Source organism: Panulirus ornatus, chromosome 1, assembly GCF_036320965.1.
Source record: "Panulirus ornatus isolate Po-2019 chromosome 1, ASM3632096v1, whole genome shotgun sequence".
NCBI classification, from domain to species: domain Eukaryota; kingdom Metazoa; phylum Arthropoda; class Malacostraca; order Decapoda; family Palinuridae; genus Panulirus; species Panulirus ornatus.
In genome coordinates, this window is record NC_092224.1 from 3601229 (window position 1) to 3622150 (window position 20922).

Below are 20922 nucleotides of genomic sequence, written 5' to 3' on the forward strand. Positions count from 1 at the left end.
GCCTTACATCCTCCATAAAAACTTTTCACTGCTTCTAACAACTTGCCACCCACACCATATATTCTTAATACCTTCCACAGAGCATCTCTATCAACTCTATCATATGCTTTCTCCAGATCCATAAATGCTACATACAAATCCATTTGCTTTTTTAAGCATTTCTCACATACATTCTTCAAAGTAAACACCTGATCCACACATCCTCTACCACTTCTAAAACCACACTGCTCTTCCCCAATCTGATGCTCTGTACATGCCTTCACCCTCTCAATCAATACCCTCCCATATAATTTACCAGGAATACTCAACAAACTTATACCTCTGTAATTTGAGCACTCACTCTTATCCCCTTTGCCTTTGTACAATGGCACTACGCACGCATTCCGCCAATCCTCACGCACCTCACCATGAGTCATACATACATTAAATAACCTTACCAACCAGTCAACAATACAGTCACCCCCTTTTTTAATAAATTCCACTGCAATACCATCTAAACCTGCTGCCTTGCCGGCTTTCATCTTCCGCAAAGCTTTTACTACCTCTTCTCTGTTTACCAAATCATTTTCCCCAACCCTCTCACTTTGCACACCACCTCGACCAAGACACCCTATATTTGCCACTGTATCATCAAACACATTCAACAAACCTTCAAAATACTCACTCCATCTCCTTCTCACATCACCACTACTTGTTATCACCTCCCCATTGAGCGACCTTCACTGAAGTTCCCATTTGCTCCCTTGTCTTACGCACTTTATTTACCTCCTTCCAGAACATCTTTTTATTCTCCCTAAAATTTAATGATACTCTCTCACCCCAACTCTCATTTGCCCTCTTTCTCACCTCTTGCACCTTTCTCTTGACCTCCTGTCTCTTTCTCTTATACGTCTCCCACTCAATTGCATTTTTTCCCTGCAAAAATCGTCCAAATGCCTCTCTATTCTCTTTCACTAATAATCTTACTTCTTCATCCCACCACTCACTACCCTTTCTAATCAACCCACCTCCACGCTTTTCATGCCACAAGCATCTTTTGCGCAATCCATCACTGATTCCCTAAATACATCCCATTCCTCCCCCACTCCCCTTACTTCCATTGTTCTCACCTTTTTCCATTCTGTACTTAGTCTCTCCTGGTACTTCCTCACACAAGTCTCCTTCCGTAGCTCACTTACTCTCAACTCCCTCTTCACCCCAACATTCACTCTTCATTTCTGAAAACCTATACAAATCTTCACCTTCGCCTCCACAAGATAATGATCAGACATCCCTCCAGTTGCACCTCTCAGCACATTTACATCCAAAAGTCTCTCTTTCGCGCACCTGTCAATTAACACTTAATCCAATAACGCTCTCTGGCCATCTCTCCTACTTACATGCGTAAACTTATGTATATCTCGCCTTTTAAACCAGGTATTCCCAATCACCAGTCCTTTTTCAGCACATAAATCTACAAGCCCTTCACCATTTCCATTTACAACACTGAACACCCCATGTATACCGATTATTCCCTCAACTGCCACATTATTCACCTTTGCATTCAAATCACCCATCCTATAACCCGGTCGCGTGCATCAAAACCACTAACACACTCATTCAGGTGCTCTCAAAACACTTGCCTCTCATGATCTTTCCTCTCATGCCCAGATGCATTTGCACCAATAATCACCGATCTCTCTCCATCAACTTTCAGTTTTACCCATATTAATCAAGAATTTAATTTCTTACATTCTATCACATACTCCTACAACTCCTGTTTCAGGAGTGCTGCTACTCCTTCCCTTGCTCTTGTCCTCTCACTAACCCCTGACTTACTCCCAAGATATTCCCAAACCACTCTTCCCCTTTACCCTTGAGCTTCGTTTCACTCAGAGTCAAAACGCGGGGAGTGCTCATCCTCCTCGAAGGCTCATATTGGGGTGTCTAACTGTGTGTGGATGTAACCAAGAGGAGAAAAAAGGAGAGATAGGTAGTATGTTTGAGCAAAGGAACCTGGATGTTTTGGCTCTGAGTGAAACGAAGCTCAAGGGTAAAGGGGAAGAGTGGTTTGGGAATGTCTTGGGAGTAAAGTCATAGGTTAGTGAGAGGACATGAGCAAGGGAAGGAGTAGCACTACTCCTGAAACAGGAGTTGTGAGAGTATGTGATAAAGTGTAAGAAAGTAAATTCTAGATTGATATGGGTAAAACTGAAAGTTGATGGAGAGAGATGGGTGATTATTGGTGCATATGCACCTGGGCATAAGAAAGATCATGAGAGGCAAGTGTTTTGGGAGCAGCTGAATGAGTATGTTAGTGGTTTTGATGTACAAGACCGCGTTTTAGTGATGAGTGATTTTAATGCAAGGGTGAATAATGTGGCAGTTGAGGGAATAATTGGTATACATGGGGTGTTCAGTGTTGTAAATGGAAATGGTGAAGAGCTTGTAGATTTATGTGCTGAAAAAGGACTGGTGATTGGGAATACCTGGTTTCAAAAGAGAGATATACATAAGTATACGAATGTAAGTAGGAGAGATGGCAACAGAGCGTCATTGGATTACGTTTTAATTGATAGGCGCGCGAAAGAGAGACTTTTGGATGTTAATGTGTTGAGATGTGCAACTGGAGGGATGTCTGATCATTATCTTGTGGAGGCGAAGTTGAAGATTTGTAGGGGTTTTCGGAAAAGAAGAGAGAATGTTGTGGTGAAGAGGGTGGTGAGAGTAAGTGAGCTTGGGAGGGAGACTTGTGCGAGGATGTACCAGGAGAGACTGAGTACAGAATGGAAAAAGGTGAGAACAAAAGAGGTATGGGGAGTGGGGGAGGAATGGGATGTATTTAGAGAATCAGTGACTGTTGCGCAAACGATGCTTGTGGAATGAGAAGCGTCGGAGGTGGGTTGATTAGAAAGGGTAGTGAGTGGTGGGATGAAGAAGTAAGATTGTTAGTGAAAGAGAAGAGAGAGGCATTTGGACGATTTTTGAAGGGAAAAAATGCAGATGAGTGGGATATGTATAAAAGAAAGAGGACAGGAGGTCAAGAGAAAGGTGCAAGAGGTGAAAAAGAGGGCAAATGAGAGTTGGGGTGAGAGAGTATCATTAAATTTTAGGGAGAATAAAAAGATGTTTTGGAAGGAGGTAAATAAAGTGCGTAAGACAAGGGAGCAAATGGGAACTTCAGTGAAGGGCGCAAATGGGGAGGTGATAACAAGTAGTGGTGATGTGAGAAGATGGAGTGAGTATTTTGAAGGTTTGTTGAATGTGTTTGATGATAGAGTGGCAGATATAGGGTGTTTTGGTCGAGGTGGTGTGCAAAGTGAGAGGGTGAGGGAAAAGGATTTGGTGAACAGAGAAGAGGTAGTAAAAGCTTTATGGAAGATGAAACCTGGCCAGGCAGTTGGTCTGGATGGTTTTGCATTGGAATGTATTAAAAAAGGGGGTGACTGTATTGTTTACTGGTTGGTAAGGTTATTCAATGTATGTATGATTCATGGTGAGGTGCCTGAGGATTGGCGGAATACTTAAATACAGCCATTGTAGAAAGGCAAAGCGGATAAGAGTGAGTGCTCAAATTACAGAGGCATAAGTTTGTTGAGTATTCCTGGTAAATTTTATGGGAGGGTATTGATTGAGAGGGTGAAGGCATGTACAGAGCATCAGATTGGGGAAGAGCAGTGTGGTTTCAGAAGTGGTAGAGGATGTGTGGATCAGGTGTTTGCTTTGAAGAATTTATTTGAGAAATACGTAGAAAAGCAAATGGATTTGTATGTAGCATTTATGGATCTGGAGAAGGCGTATGATAGAGTCGATAGAGATGCTCTGTGGAAGGTATTAAGAATATATGATGTGGGAGGCAAGTTGTTAGAAGCAGTGAAAAGTTTTTATCGAGGATGTAAAGTATATGTACGTGTAGGAAAAGAGGAAAGTGATTGGTTCTCAGTGAATGTAGGTTTGCGGCAGGGGTGTGTGATGTCTCTATGGTTGTTTAAGTTTTGGAAAGAGGGGCAAGTATGCAGTCTGTTGTGGATGTGAGAGCTTGAGAAGCGAGTCAGTTGTTGTTCGCTGATGATACAGCGCTGTTGGCTGATTCATGTGAGAAACTGCAGAAGCTGGTGACTGAGTTTGGTAAAGTGTGTGAAAGAAGAAAGTTGAGAGTAAATTTGAATAAGAGCAAGGTTATTAGGTACAGTAGGGTTGAGGGTCAATTCAGTTGCGAGGTAAAGTTGAATGGAGAAAAACTGTAGGTAGTAATGATTTAGATATTTAGGAGTGGATCTGGCAGCAGATGGAACCATTGAGCGGAAGTGAATCATAGGGTGGGGGAGGGGGCGAAAGTTCTGGGGCCTTGAAGAATGTGTGGAAGTCGAGAACATTATCTCAGACAGCAAAAATGGGTATGTTTGAAGGAATTGTGGTTCCAACAATGTTATATGTTTGCGAGGCGTGAGCTACGGATAGAGTTGTGTGCAGGAGGGTGGATGTGCTGGAAATGAGATGTTTGAGGATAATTTGTGGCGTGAGGTGGCTTGCTCGAGTAAGTAATGTAAGGGTAAGAGAGATGTATGGAAATAAAAAGAGTGTTGGTGAGAGAGCAGAAGAAGGTGTTTTTAAATGCTTTAGCCACATGGAGAGAATGAGTGAGGAAAGATTGACCAAGACTATGCATGTGTCAGAGGAGGAGGGAACGAGGAGAAGTGGGAAACCAAATTGGATATGGAAAGATTGAGTAAAAAAGATTTTGAGTGATCGGGTTCTGAACAAGCAGTAGGGTGAAAGGCGTGCAAGGAATAGAGTGAATTGGAATGATGTGGTATACCGGGGTCGACGTGCTGTCAATGGATTGAACTAAAACATGTGAAGCGTCTTGGGTAAACCATGAAAAGTTCTGTGGGGCCTGGATGGGGAAAGGGAGCTGTGGTTTCGGTGCATTATTACATTACAGCTAGAGACTGAGTGTGAACGAATGAGCCTTTGATGTCTTTTCCTAGCGCTACCTCGCACACATGAGGGGGTAAGGGATTGTTATTCCGTTTGTGGCGAGGTGGCGATGGGAATAAATAAAGGCAGACAGTATGAATTAATTACTTGTGTATATATGTATATGTCTGTGTTTGTATATATATGTGTACATTAAGATATATAGGTATATATAATTGCGTGTTTGGACGTGTATGTATATACATGTGTGTGTGGGTGGGTTGGACCATTCTTTCGTGTGTTTCCTTGCGCTACCTCGCTAACGCGGGAGAGACCGACAAAGTAAAATAAATAGAAGTGTGTATATATATATATATATATATATATATATATATATATATATATATATATATATATATATATATATATATATATATATATATATATATATATATTTTTTTTTTTTTTTTTTTTTTTTTATACTTTGTCGCTGTCTCCCGCGTTTGCGAGGTAGCGCGAGAAAAAAAAGACGAAAGAAATGGCCCAACCCCCATACACACGTACATACACACGTCCACACACGTGTATACATACCTACACAGCTTTCCATGGTTTACCCCAGACGCTTCACATGCCTTGATTCAATCCACTGACAGCACGTCAACCCCTGTATACCACATCGCTCCAATTCACTCTATTCCTTGCCCTCCTTTCACCCTCCTGCATGTTCAGGCCCCGATCACACAAAATCTTTTTCACTCCATCTTTCCACCTCCAATTTGGTCTCCCTCTTCTCCTCGTTCCCTCCACCTCCGACACATATATCCTCTTGGTCAATCTTTCCTCACTCATTCTCTCCATGTGCCCAAACCATTTCAAAACACCCTCTTCTGCTCTCTCAACCACGCTCTTTTTATTTCCACACATCTCTCTTACCCTTACGTTACTTACTCGATCAAACCACCTCACACCACACATTGTCCTCAAACATCTCATTTCCAGCACATCCATCCTCCTGCGCACAACTCTATCCATAGCCCACGCCTCGCAACCATACAACATTGTTGGAACCACTATTCCTTCAAACATACCCATTTTTGCTTTCCGAGATAATGTTCTCGACTTCCACACATTTTTCAAGGCTCCCAAAATTTTCGCCCCCTCCCCCACCCTATGATCCACTTCCGCTTCCATGGTTCCATCCGCTGACAGATCCACTCCCAGATATCTAAAACACTTCACTTCCTCCAGTTTTTCTCCATTCAAACTCACCTCCCAATTGACTTGACCCTCAACCCTACTGGACCTAATAACCTTGCTCTTATTCACATTTACTCTTAACTTTCTTCTTCCACACACTTTACCAAACTCAGTCACCAGCTTCTGCAGTTTCTCACATGAATCAGCCACCAGCGCTGTATCATCAGCGAACAACAACTGACTCACTTCCCAAGCTCTCTCATCCCCAACAGACTTCATACTTGCCCCTCTTTCCAGGACTCTTGCATTTACCTCCCTAACAACCCCATCCATAAACAAATTAAACAACCATGGAGACATCACACACCCCTGCCGCAAACCTACATTCACTGAGAACCAATCACTTTCCTCTCTTCCTACACGTACACATGCCTTACATCCTCGATAAAAACTTTTCACTGCTTCTAACAACTTGCCTCCCACACCATATATTCTTAATACCTTCCACAGAGCATCTCTATCAACTCTATCATATGCCTTCTCCAGATCCATAAATGCTACATACAAATCCATTTGCTTTTCTAAGTATTTCTCACATACATTCTTCAAAGCAAACACCTGATCCACACATCCTCTACCACTTCTGAAACCGCACTGCTCTTCCCCAATCTGATGCTCTGTACATGCCTTCACCCTCTCAATCAATACCCTCCCATATAGTTTACCAGGAATACTCAACAAACTTATACCTCTGTAATTTGAGCACTCACTCTTATCCCCTTTGCCTTTGTACAATGGCACTATGCACGCATTCCGCCAATCCTCAGGCACCTCACCATGAGTCATACATACATTAAATAACCTTACCAACCAGTCAACAATACAGTCACCCCCTTTTTTTAATAAATTCCACTGCAATACCATCCAAACCTGCTGCCTTGCCGGCTTTCATCTTCCGCAAAGCTTTTACTACCTCTTCTCTGTTTACCAAATCATTTTCCCTAACCCTCTCACTTTGCACACCACCTCGACCAAAACACCCTATATCTGCCACTCTGTCATCAGACACATTCAACAAACATTCAAAATACTCATTCCATCTCCTTCTCACATCACCACTACTTGTTATCACCTCCCCATTTACGCCCTTCACTGAAGTTCCCATTTGCTCCCTTGTCTTACGCACCCTATTTACCTCCTTCCAGAACATCTTTTTATTCTCCCTAAAATTTACTGATAGTCTCTCACCCCAACTCTCATTTGCCCTTTTTTTCACCTCTTGCACCTTTCTCTTGACCTCCTGTCTCTTTCTTTTATACTTCTCCCACTCAATTGCATTTTTTCCCTGCAAAAATCGTCCAAATGCCTCTCTCTTCTCTTTCACTAATACTCTTACTTCTTCATCCCACCACTCACTACCCTTTCTAAACAGCCCACCTCCCACTCTTCTCATGCCACAAGCATCTTTTGCGCAATCCATCACTGATTCCCTAAATACATCCCATTCCTCCCCCACTCCCCTTACTTCCATTGTTCTCACCTTTTTCCATTCTGTACACAGTCTCTCCTGGTACTTCCCCACACAGGTCTCCTTCCCAAGCTCACTTACTCTCACCACCTTCTTCACCCCAACATTCACTCCTCTTTTCTGAAAACCCATACTAATCTTCACCTTAGCCTCCACAAGATAATGATCAGACATCCCTCCAGTTGCACCTCTCAGCACATTAACATCCAAAAGTCTCTCTTTCGCACGCCTGTCAATTAACACGTAATCCAATAACGCTCTCTGGCCATCTCTCCTGCTTACATAAGTATATATATATATATATATATATATATATATATATATATATATATATATATATATATATATATATATATATATATATATATATATATATATATATATATATATATATATATATATATATATATATATATATATATATATATATGTATATATATATACATATATATATATATATATATATATATATATATATATATATTTCATTTATTTTGCTTTGTCGGTGTGTCCCGCGTTAGCGAGGTAGCGCAAAGAAACAGACGAAAAAATGGCCCAACCCACTCACATACACATGTATATACATACGCGTCCATACACGCAAATTGAAAAGAAGAGATAATGTTGGGGTGAAGAGAGTGGTGAGAGTAAGTGAGCTGGGGAAGGAGACTTTTGTGAGGAAGTACCAGGAGAGACAGAGTACAGAATGGAAAAGGTGAGAACAAAGGAAGTAAGGGGAGTAGGGGAGGAATGGGATATATTTAGGGAAGCAGTGATGGCTTGCGCAAAATATGCTTGTGGCATGAGAAACGTGGGAGGTGGGTTGATTAGAAAAGGTAGTGAGTGGTGGGATGAAGAAGTAAGATTATTATTGAAAGAGAAGAGAGATGCATTTGGACGATTTTTGCAGGGGAAAAATGCAAATGAGTGGGAGAGGTATAAAAGAAACAGGCAGGAGGTCAAGAGAAAGGTGCAAGAGGTGAAAAAGAGGGCAAATGAGAGTTGGGGTGAGAGAGTATCATTAAATTTCAGGGAGAATAAAAAGATGTTTTGGAAGGAGGTAAAGAAAGTGCGTAAGACAGGGGAGAAAATGGGAATTTCAATGAAGGGGGCTAATGGGGAGGTGATAACAAGTAGTGGTGATGTGAGAAGGTGATGGGGTGAGTATTTTGAAGGTTAGTTGAATGTGTTTGATGATAGAGTGGCAGATATAGGGTGTTTTGGTCGAGGTGATGTGCAAAGTGAGAGGGTTAGTGAAAATGATTTGGTAAATAGAGAAGAGGTAGTAAAAGCTTTGCGGAAGATGAAAGCCGGCAAAGCAGCGGGTTTGGATGGTATTGCAGTGGAAATTATTGAAAAAGGGGGTGACTGGTTGGTAAGGTTATTTAATGTATGTATGATTCATGGTGAGGTGCCTGAGGATTGGCGGAATGCTTGCATAGTGCCATTGTACAAAGGCAGTGAGTGAGTGCTCAAATTACAGAGGTATAAGTTTGTTGAGTATTCCTGGTAAATTATATGGGAGGGTATTGATTGAGAGGGTGAAGGCATGTACAGAGCATCAGATTGGGGAAGAGCAGCGTGGTTTCAGAAGTGGTAGAGGATGTGTGGATCAGGTGTTTGGTTTGAAGAATGTATGTGAAAAATACTTAGAAAAGCAAATGGATTTGTATGTAGCATTTATGGATCTGGAGAAGGCATATGATAGAGTTGATAGAGATGCTCTGTGGAAGGTATTAAGAATATATGGTATGGGAGGCAAGTTGTTAGAAGCGGTGAAAAGTTTTTATCGAGGATGTAAGGCATGTGTACGTGTAGGAAGTGAGGAAAGTGATTGGTTCTCAGTGAATGTAGGTTTGCAGCAGGGGTGTGTGATGTCTCCATGGTTGTTTAACTTGTTTATGGATGGGGTTGTTAGGGAGGTGAATGCAAGAGTTTTGGAAAGAGGAGCAAGTATGAAGTCTGTTGGGGATGAGAGAGCTTGGGAAGTGAGTCAGTTGTCGTTTGCTGATGATACAGCGCTGGTGGCTGATTCATGTGAGAAACTGCAGAAGCTGGTGACTGAGTTTGGTAAAGTGTGTGAAAGAAGAAAGTTAAGAGTAAATGTGAATAAGAGCAAGGTTATTCGGTACAGTAGGGTTGAGGGTCAAGTCAATTGGGAGGTGAGTTTGAATGGAGAAAAACTGGAGGAAGTGAAGTGTTTTAGATATCTGGGAGTGGATCTGGCAGCGGATGGAACCATGGAAGCGGAAGTGGATCATAGGGTGGGGGAGGGGGCGAGAATTCTGGGAGCCTTGAAGAATGTGTGGAAGTCGAGAACATTATCTCGGAAAGCAGAAATGGGTATGTTTGAAGGAATAGTGGTTCCAACAATGTTGTATGGTTGCGAGGCGTGGGCTATGGATAGAGTCGTGCGCAGGAGGATGGATGTGCTGGAAATGAGATGTTTGAGGACAATGTGTGGTGTGAGGTGGTTTGATCGAGTAAGTAACGTAAGGGTAAGAGAGATGTGTGGAAATAAAAAGAGCGTGGTTGAGAGAGCAGAAGAGGGTGTTTTGAAATGGTTTGGGCACATGGAGAGAATGAGTGAGGAAAGATTGACCAAGAGGATATATGTGTCGGAGGTGGAGGGAACGAGGAGAAGTGGGAGACCAAATTGGAGGTGGAAAGATGGAGTGAAAAAGATTTTGTGTGATCGGGGCCTGAACATGCAGGAGGGTGAAAGGAGGGCAAGGATTAGAGTGAATTGGGGCGATGTGGTATACCAGGGTTGACGTGCTGTCAGTGGATTGAATCAAGGCATGTGAAGCGTCTGGGGTAAACCATGGAAAGCTGTGTAGGTATGTATATTTGCGTATGTGGACGTATGTATATACATGTGTATGGGGGTGGGTTGGGCCATTTCTTTCGTCTGTTTCCTTGCGCTACCTCGCAAACGCGGGAGACAGCGACAAAGCAAAATAAAATAAAAGAAAAAAATATATATATGTATCCCTGGGGATAGGGGATTAAGAATACATCCCACGTATTCCCTGCGTGTCGTAGATGGCGACAAAAAGGGGAGGGAGAGGGGGGCTGGAAATCCTCCCCTCTTTTTTTTTTTTTTTTTTCCAAAAGAAGGAACAGATGAGGGTATTCCAAAAAAGGCCCAGTCCTCTGTTCTTCACGCTACCTCGCTATCGCGGGAAATGGCGAATAGTATGAAAAAAAAAATGTATATATACTTATATATATATGTATATATACTAAAATGGGAAACAGAAGAAGGAGTCACGCGGGGAGTGCTCATCCTCCTGGAAGGCTCAGACTGTTGTGTCTAAATGTGTGTGGATGTAACCAATATGTGAAAAAAGGAGAGATAGGTAGTATGTTTGAGGAAAGGAACCTGGATGTTTTGGCTCTGAGTGAAACGAAGCTCAAGGGTAAAGGGGAAGAGTGGTTTGGGAATGTCTTGGGAATAAAGTCAAGGGTTAGTGAGAGGACAAGAGCAAGGGAAGGAGTAGCAGTACTCCTGAAACAGGATTTGTGGGAGTATGTGATAGAATGTAAGAAAGTAAATTCTCGATCAATATGGGTAAAACTGAAAGTTGATGGAGAGAGATGGGTGATTATTGGTGCATATGCACCTGGGCATGAGAAGAAAGGTCATGAGAGGCAAGTGTTTTGGGAGCAGCTGGATGAGTGTGTTAGTGGTTTTGATGCACGAGACCGGGTTATAGTGATGGGTGATTTGAATGCAAAGGTGAGTAATGTGGCAGTTGAGGGAATAATTGGTATACATGGGGTGTTCAGTGTTGTAAATGGAAATGGTGAAGAGCTTGTAGATTTAAGTGCTGAAAAAGGACTGGTGATTGGGAATACCTGGTTTAAAAAGAGAGATATACATAAGTATACGTTTGTAAGTAGGAGAGATGGGCAAAGAGCGTTATTGGATTACGTGTTAATTGACAGGCGCGCGAAAGAGAGACTTTTGGATGTTAATGTGCTGAGCGGTGCAACTGGAGGGATGTCTGATCATTATCTTGTGGAGGCGAAGGTGAAGATTTGTATGGGTTTTCAGAAAAGAAGAGTGAATGTTGGGGTGAAGAGGGTGGTGAGAGTAAGTGAGCTTGTGAAGTAGACTTGTGTGAGGAAGTACCAGGAGAGACTGAGTAAAGAATGGAGAAAGGTGAGAACAATGGAAGTAAGTGGAGTGGGGGAGGAATGGGATGTATTTAGTGAATCAGTGATGGATTGCGCAAAAGATGCTTGTGGCATGAGAAGAGTGGGAGGTGGGTTGATTACAAAGGGTAGTGAGTGGTGGGATGAAGAAGTAAGATTATTAGTGAAAGAGAAGAGAGAGGCATTTGGACGATTTTTGCAGGGAAAAATGCAATTGAGTGGGAGATGTATAAAAGAAAGAGACAGGAGGTCAAGAGAAAGGTGCAAGATTTGAGAAAGAGGGCAAATGAGAGTTGGGGTGAGAGAGTATCATTAAATTTTAGGGAGAATAAAAAGATGTTTTGGAAGGAGGTAAATAAAGTGCGTAAGACAAGGGAGCAAATGGGAACTTCAGTGAAGGGCGCAAATGGGGAGGTGATAACAAGTAGTGGTGATGTGAGAAGGAGATGGAGTGAGTATTTTGAAGGTTTGTTGAATGTGTTTGATGATAGAGTGGCAGATATAGGGTGTTTTGGTCGAGGTGGTGTGCAAAGTGAGAGGGTTAGGGAAAATGATTTGGTAAACAGAGAAGAGGTAGTAAAAGCTTTGCGGAAGATGAAAGCCGGCAAGGCAGCAGGTATGGATGTTATTGCAGTGGAATTTTTTAAAAAAGGGGGTGACTGTATTATTGACTGGTTGGTAAGGTTATCTAATGTATGTATGACTCTTGGTGAGGTGCCTGAGGATTGGCGGAATGCGTGCATAGTGCCATTGTACAAAGGCAAAGGGGATAAGAGTGAGTGCTCAAAATACAGAGGTATAAATTTGTTGAGTATTCCTGGTAAATTATATGGGAGGGTATTGATTGAGAGGGTGAAGTCATGTAGAGAGCATCAGATTGGGGAAGAGCAGTGTGGTTTCATAAGTGGTAGAGGATGTGTGGATCAGGTGTTTGCTTTGAAGAATGTATGTGAGAAATACTTAGAAAAGCAATTGGATTGGTATGTAGCATTTATGGATCTGGAGAAGGCATATGATAGAGTTAATAGAGATGCTCTGTGGAAGGTATTAAGAATATATTGTGTGGGAGGCAAGTTGTTAGAAGCAGTGAAAAGTTTTTATCGAGGATGTAAGGCATGTGTACGTGTAGAAAGAGAGGAAAGTGATTGGTTCTCAGTGAATGTAGGCTTGCGGCAGGGGTGTGTGATGTCTTCATGGTTGTTTAATTTGTTTATGGATGGGGTTGTTAGCGAGGTTAATGCAAGAGTTTTGGAAAGAGGGGCAAGTATGAAGTCTGTTGTGGATGAGAGAGCTTGGGAAGTAAGTCAGTTGTTGTTCGCTGATGATACAGCGCTGGTGGCTGATTCCTGTGAGAAACTGCAGAAGCTGGTAACTGAGTTTGGTAAAGTGTGTGAAAGAAGAAAGTTAAGAGTAAATGTGAATAAGAGCAAGGTTATTAGGTACAGTAGGGTTGAGGGTCAAGTCAATTGGGAGGTAAGTTTGAATGGAGAAAAACTGGAGGAAGTAAAGTGTTTTAGATATATGTGAGTGGATCTGGCAGCGGATGGAATCATGGAAGCGGAAGTGGTTCATAGGGTGGGGGAGGGGGCGAAAATTCTGGGAGCCTTGAAGAATGTGTGGCAATCGAGAACATTATCTCGGAAAGCAAAAATGTGTATGTTTGAAGGAATAGTGGTTTCAACAATGTTGTATGGTTGCGAGGCGTGGGCTATGGACAGAGTTGTGCGCAGGAGGATGGATGTGCTGGAAATGAGATGTTTCAGGACAATGTGTGATGTGAGGTGGTTTGATCGAGTAAGTAACGTAAGGGTAAGAGAGATGTGTGGAAATAAAAAGAGCTTGGTTAAGACAGCAGAAGATGGTGTTTTGAAATGGTTTGGGCACATGGAGAGAATGAGTGAGGAAAGATTGACCAAGAGGATATATATGTCGGAGGTGGAGGGAACGAGGAAAAGTTGGAGACCAAATTGGAGGTGGAAAGATGGAGTGAAAAAGATCTTGTGTGATCGGGGCCTGAACATGCAGGAGGGTGAAAGGAGGGCAAGGAATAGAGTGAATTGGATCGATGTGGTATACCGAGGTTGACGTGCTGTCAGTGGATTGAATCAGGGCATGTGAAGCGTCTGGGGTAAACCATGGAAAGCTGTGTAGGTATGTATATTTGCGTGTGTGGACGTATGTATATACATGTGTATGGGGATGGGTTGAGCCATTTATTTCGTCTGTTTCGTTGCGCTACCTCGCAAACGCGGGAGAGAGCGACAAAGGAAAAAAAGAAAAAAAGAAATATATATATATATATATATATATATATATATATATATATATATATATATATATATATATATATATATATATACATATATATATATATATATATATATATATATATATATATATATATATATATATATATATATATATATATATATATATATATATATATATATATATACATATATATACATACATATATATTTATTTTATTTTTATTTTATACTTTGTCGCTGTCTCCCGCGTTTGCGAGGTAGCGCAAGGAAACAGACGAAAGAAATGGCCCAACCCCCCCCCCCATACACATGTATATACAGACGTCCACACACGCAAATATACATACCTACACAGCTTTCCATGGTTTACCCCAGACGCTTCACATGCCCTGATTCAATCCACTGACAGCACGTCAACCTCGGTATACCACATCGATCCAATTCACTCTATTCCTTGCCCTCCTTTCACCCTCCTGCATGTTCAGGCCCCGATCACACAAGATCTTTTTCACTCCATCTTTCCACCTCCAATTTGGTCTCCCACTTTTCCTCGTTCCCTCCACCTCCGACATATATATCCTCTTGGTCAATCTTTCCTCACTCATTCTCTCCATGTGCCCAAACCATTTCAAAACACCTTCTGCCGTCTCAACCCCACTCTTTTTATTTCCACACATCTCTCTTACCCTTACATTACTTACTCGATCAAACCACCTCACACCACACATTGTCCTCAAACATCTCGTTTCCAGCACATCCACCCTCCTGCGCACAACTCTATCCATAGCCCACGCCTCGCAACCATAGAACATTGTTGAAACCACTATTCTTTCAAACATACCCATTTTTGCTTTCCGAGATAATGTTCTCGACTTCCACACATTCTTCAAGGCTCCCAGGATTTTCGCCCCCTTCCCCACCCTATGATTTACTTCCGCTTCCATTATTCCATCCGTTGCCAGATCCACCCCCAGATATCTAAAACACTTTACTTCCTCCAGTTATTCTCCATTCAAACTTACCTCCTAATTGACTTTACCCTCAACCCTACTTTACCTAATAACCTTGCTCTTATTCACATTTACTCTTAACTTTCTTCTTTCACACACTTTACCAAACTCAGTCACCAGCTTCAGCAGTTTCTCACATGAATCAGCCACCAGCGCTGTATCATCAGCGAACAACAACTGACTCACTTCCCAAGCTCTCTCATCCACAACAGACTTCATACTTGCCCCTCTTTCCAAAACTCTTGCATTCACCTCCCTAACGGCCCTATCCATAAAAGAATTAAACAATCATGGAGACATCACACACCCCTGCCGCAAACCTACATTCCCTGAGAACCAATCACTTTCCTCTCTTCCTACACGTACACATGCCTTACATCCTCGATAAAAACTTTTCACTGTTTCTAACAACTTGCCTCCCACACCATATATTCTTAATACCTTCCACAGAGCATCTCTATCAACTCTATCATATGCCTTCTCCAGATCCATAAATGCTACATACAAATCCATTTGCTTTTCTAAGTATTTCTCACATACATTCTTCAAAGCAAACACCTGATCCACACATCCTCTACCACTTCTGAAACCACACTGCTCTTCCCCAATCTGATGATCTGTACATGCCTTCACCCTCTCAATCAATACCCTCCCATATAATTTACCAGGAATACTCAACAAACTTATACCTCTGTAATTTGAGCACTCACTCTTATCCCCTTTGCCTTTGTACAATGGCGCTATGCACGTATTCCGCCAATCCTCAGGCACCTCACCATGAGTCATACATATATTAAGTAACCTTAAATAACAGTCACCCCCTTTTTTGATAAATTCCAATGCAATACCATCCAAACCTGCTGCCTTGCCGGCTTTCATCTTCTGCAAAGCTTTTACTACCTCTTCTCTGTTTACCAAATCATTTTCCCTAACCCTCTCACTTTGCACACCACCTCGACCAAAACACCCTATATCTGCCACTCTATCATCAAACATATTCAACAAACCTTCAAAATACTCACTCCATCTTCTCACATCACCACTACTTGTTATCACCTCCCCATTTGCGCCCTTCACTGAAGTTCCCATTTGCTCCCTTGTCTTACGCACTTTATTTACCTCCTTCCAAAACATCTTTTTATTCTCCCTAAAATTTAATGATACTCTCTCACCCCAACTCTCATTTGCCTTCTTTTTCACCTCTTGCACCTTTCTCTTGACCTCCTGTCTCTTTCTTTTATACATCTCCCACTCAATTGCATTTTTCCCCTGCAAAAATCGTCCAAATGCCACTCTCTTCTCTTTCACTAATAATCTTACTTCTTCATCCCACCACTCACTACCCTTTCTAATCAACCCACCTCCCACTCTTCTCATGCCACAAGCATCTTTTGCGCAATCCATCACTGATTCCCTAAATACATCATATTCCTCCCCCACTCCCCTTACTTCCATTGTTTTCACCTTTTTCCATTCGTACTCAGTCTCTCCTGGTACTTCCTCACACAAGTCTCCTTCCCAAGCTCACTTACTCTCACCACCCTCTTCACCCCAACATTCACTCTTCATTTCTGAAAACCCATACAAATCTTCACCTTAGCCTCCACAAGATAATGATCAGACATCACTCCAGTTGCACCTCTCAGCACATTAACATCCAAAAGTCTCTCTTCCGCGCGCCTGTCAATTACCACGTAATCCAATAACGCTCTCTGGTCATCTCTCCTACTTACATACTTATACTTATGTGTATCTCGCTTTTTAAACCAGGTATTCCCAATCACCAGTCCTTTTTCAGCACAAAATCTACAAGCTCTTCACCATTTCCATTTACAACACTGAACACCCCATGTATACCAATTATTCCCTCAACTGCCACATTACTCACCTTTGCATTCAAATCACCCATCACTATAACCCGGTCTCGTGCATCAAAACCACTAACACACTCATTCAGCTGCTCCCAAAACACTTGCCTCTCATGATCTTTCTTCTCATGCCCAGGTGCATATGCACCAATAATCACCCATCTCTCTCTATCAACTTTCAGTTTTACCCATATCAATCGATAATTTACTTTCTTACACTCTGTCACATACTCCCACAACTGTTTCAGGAGTACTGCTACTCCTTCCCTTGCTCTTGTCCTCTCACTAACCCCTGACTTTACTCCCAAGACATTCCCAAACCACTTTCTTTCAAACTATTCGCCATTTCCCGCGTTAGCAAGGTAGCGTTAAGAACAGACGACTGGGCCTCTGAGGGAATATTCTCACCTGGCCCCGTTCTCTGTTCCTTCTTTTGGAAAAAAAAAGTTTATTTACTTATACAGACATATATAGTATCCACCTGAGCGTATTCTTACTTGCTTGCCTCCATCCATTCATGTCGCCACCTCGCCCCACAGGCAATAGCATCGCTTTCACTTGCTTCAGCTAGTTAGCGCCAGAAAAACAGACCAAAAAGGCCACATTCTTTTATATCTAGTCTCTAGCTTTCATATGTAATGCAATGATATCACAGCTCCTTCTACACATTCAGGCCCCATAGACCTTTCCATGGTTTACCCCTGACGTTTCACATGCCCTGGCTCAGTCCATTGACACCACATCAACCCCATTATAATACATCGTTCCAGTTAATATTATTCCTTGGACGCCTCTCACCCTCGTGTATGCTCAGGCCTCGATTGCTCAAATTCTTTTTCACTCCATCCTTCCACCTCCAATCTGGTCTCCTGCTTCTCATTGTTCCCTGTATCTCTGAAGCATATATCCTCTTTGCCAACCTTTCCTTACTCATTCTCTCGATATGTCCAAACCATTTCAACACACCCTCTTCTGGTCTGTAAAGCACATTCTTTTTATTTTCACACATCTCTCTTACCCTGTCATTACTTACTTGATCAATCCATCTCGCACCGCATATTGTCCTCAAACATTTTCTTTCCAACATATAGTGTTCAGATCAATGTAAAAATTTACATATGTGCGCCCGAGTTGAACCCGGGCTACCGTTGGCCTGTAAGGTGAAATTGGCGGCCCGTGCTCTGATCTCGAAAACTCCGCAAGTACCACCAGCACCTCAGTAATGATTCAGTATCAGAACATATAATATAAAAAATTTTTCTAGTACAAGCAAAAGAGATGTGTCTTACAGGCCCGCGGTGAGTGGGCGGGGCAGTAGAGCTGTTGATAGTTCCAGAGAGATAGGTTTTAGCCCGACGGTGATGAAGTAGTTTCGCCGTCCGCTTACCATTTTCGGTAGCCTGGGTTCATCTGCAGGACGCGCGATAGATAGTTTATATACATAAACATAAAGTACATTCATAAGGGCGCACGAATTTTTTGAAATCGTCAGCCAGCGTGTAAGAAGGACATTAGTGTAGGTCTTACTTATATTTAAGGGTGTCAACACAGGCTGATAGGTGCCTGGGCTGGGACGAGCAGGAGTATATATTGCGGTCGTCCTCCGGCAGGAGATCCACATCATGGAAGAAGAGGCAGTTTGCATCACTTCGCTGCCACACCTCCATGAATCCCGCGTTCATAACGGCTCCTTTGTTGAAGGTACTGTTCCAACCCTGCAGGTATAATGTCAGTTATCCCACCTCAACTGCTTATAAATTGAACACTTATCCGAGGACAAAACATCCCGAATTAGATACCAAGCTGATCTCTTTGTGAAATAATGTTAAATTCTCAGGTTTAAGTATTGATAAAAGATGAATCTGGAAAAACCATGTATAGCATTTGATGATAAATTGTCATGAGAGGCTAAGCATTCTCAAGTATCTTTCTGTTACATGCTGGAGAGCCGACAGAAGATCTTTAGTAATGGTCTAAAAGTCCTTAATTACATCTAAGGTAGACAATAGCTTTCAGGTGTATACTTTTTCAAGCGATGTATTCTTAGGAGGTTGGATGTGCTGCAGAATAAATGGCTACGAATGTGTCCTGGAGCTCTGTCATGTTCTAGAGTTATAGTATTGGAAGTTGAAGCAAATATACTCCTCTCCGGCTGTGTCGAGAGGAATCAACTCCAGCGTGTGCTATTTTGATGGCTAGGAGGGAAAACACCCCTGCCTGTCGCCTTATCCACCATTATGGCCTTCAGAATACACTTCCTCGGTGAAAGCTCGTTTCAAAGGAGCATGATGTGGAAACGCTGAAAAAGAACGTTCCGGCTCCCCGAGAGCAAACCAATATGAAAGTTAAGACAAACTGGCTCCTGGGTAGATAAGTGAATGCGTCGAAGAGTGAGGTATATTAGCGCTTTCTCACTCTGATAATAGAGCATTTGTCATGTGTCCACTTCTAAACTGATGGATCCAAGACGGATGAAAGTGTGGATGCAAGTGTATGGTCTGTTCAATGTTCCCTCAAATATCCTTTACCAAACAATGACAATGCATCTTTTTTGGTGCGAAATTGCGTGCTATTGATTAAACTGTAGATTTTATTATCAACTCTAATCATTATAAAGCTGTTATTTTTTCAGACTCGCTATCAGATTAAATGCTATAAACTCTGGTTATACAGAGTCTAGCGAAATTCAGGGCAATCCAATCAAAAAACTTGATTCGTGTGTCAAAAATATCATCTTGATATGGGTCCCCGTCATTGCAACATTTACGGTAACAAGCAAGCAAAGATGGTCATCTCGATCCTCCCGGAGCTTGGATCATGCTTTTCATTAGGAAAGAAATCTACGTTTCTTTTGTGGCAAAGTCAATGGATCAGCTTGACAGTTAAGGTTAAGCTATACATAGCACATACATTTGCAACAAATAGAATCACTTCATTTTACATGTTTCACACGCAAAACAACACAAGCAGTAAACTGTATGATAATGTAACGTATAAGATACGACCAAGAGAAGAAATGAAAGAATGTTTCAAAAAAATGAAATAAATTTGGCATCAAACAACTTTCTTCAAGATAGCAATGTAGTAAAAAAACTGATTATCCTTTACCATGAATTGCAACTAGTAATGATTTTGGTGTTATTCAACATAATCTCCCTCGTTAGTCTCGTTCTATGCTTTTGTTCATTAGGATGCAGCTCATGGTGAAGGTTGTATGTCCAATGTAGTTTATGTAGTGAGGCTGACAGTCCCCAGTATTGCATCGGTACTCACAGACCACATCGGTACCATTCAAACATTAAGAGCGACCTACCACATTGTTGTTCATTAATAGCGAACGTGTTTTTGGATTATTGCAGTGTATCATCCAACTGATATCCTTGTAAATAATACCAAAATCATTACTGGTTAAGCGATCGGAGGAGACTACAGATAGTAGAAACCGGTCACATAAGAGAAAAAGCACCTGTCATCAATATCCAGACGAATATGACCACCACCATACAGCTCTGATAGCCCGCCAATAGGACATTAAGCCAATGCCGTTTTGGAACAGGTGGAACGTGTCACTGACCCGCCACAAGTTACCGAATCCACTATTTCAGGACAGGGGGAAGGGTCACTGACCCATCCGAGCCTGGGTTACGAAGGTCAGAGAGAATCAAATGAGCCCGATCTGACCTCAACTGTGCACATGGACAGTAACGGTTTTGTTGGCCCAACTTAGTGTATTTAATGATGGATTGTCAATAATCCAACCTAGTTTAATATTGTTCTTCTGTTTTTACCCAAATGTAAGTTTTGTATATTTCGGTACCCATACTTTGTATTCAGGTTGTAACTCATACTTCCCCTCATGATATTGTTTCTCCTTACATTTTATGTGCTATGTACAGTGGGATTTTCCGAGTTTGTTTCTTGCTTACATGTTGCTTGAGTTTTACATTTCATACCCAAGTTTTGTGACTCAGATTTTTTTCTTTCGT

The 20922-nt window shown here is 41.9% G+C and overlaps 1 protein-coding gene across 1 annotated transcript in view; it reads right to left on the minus strand.

The window, feature by feature from the left end:
* The window catches only part of LOC139750913 (uncharacterized), a 264061-nt gene that overhangs the window by 86620 nt on the left and 156519 nt on the right, over window positions 1-20922 (minus strand). The window contains exon 5 of the mRNA XM_071666216.1: window positions 18464-18651. Within this exon, the coding sequence (XP_071522317.1) occupies window positions 18464-18651 (188 nt within the window). The remainder of the gene's footprint in view (window positions 1-18463; window positions 18652-20922) is intronic.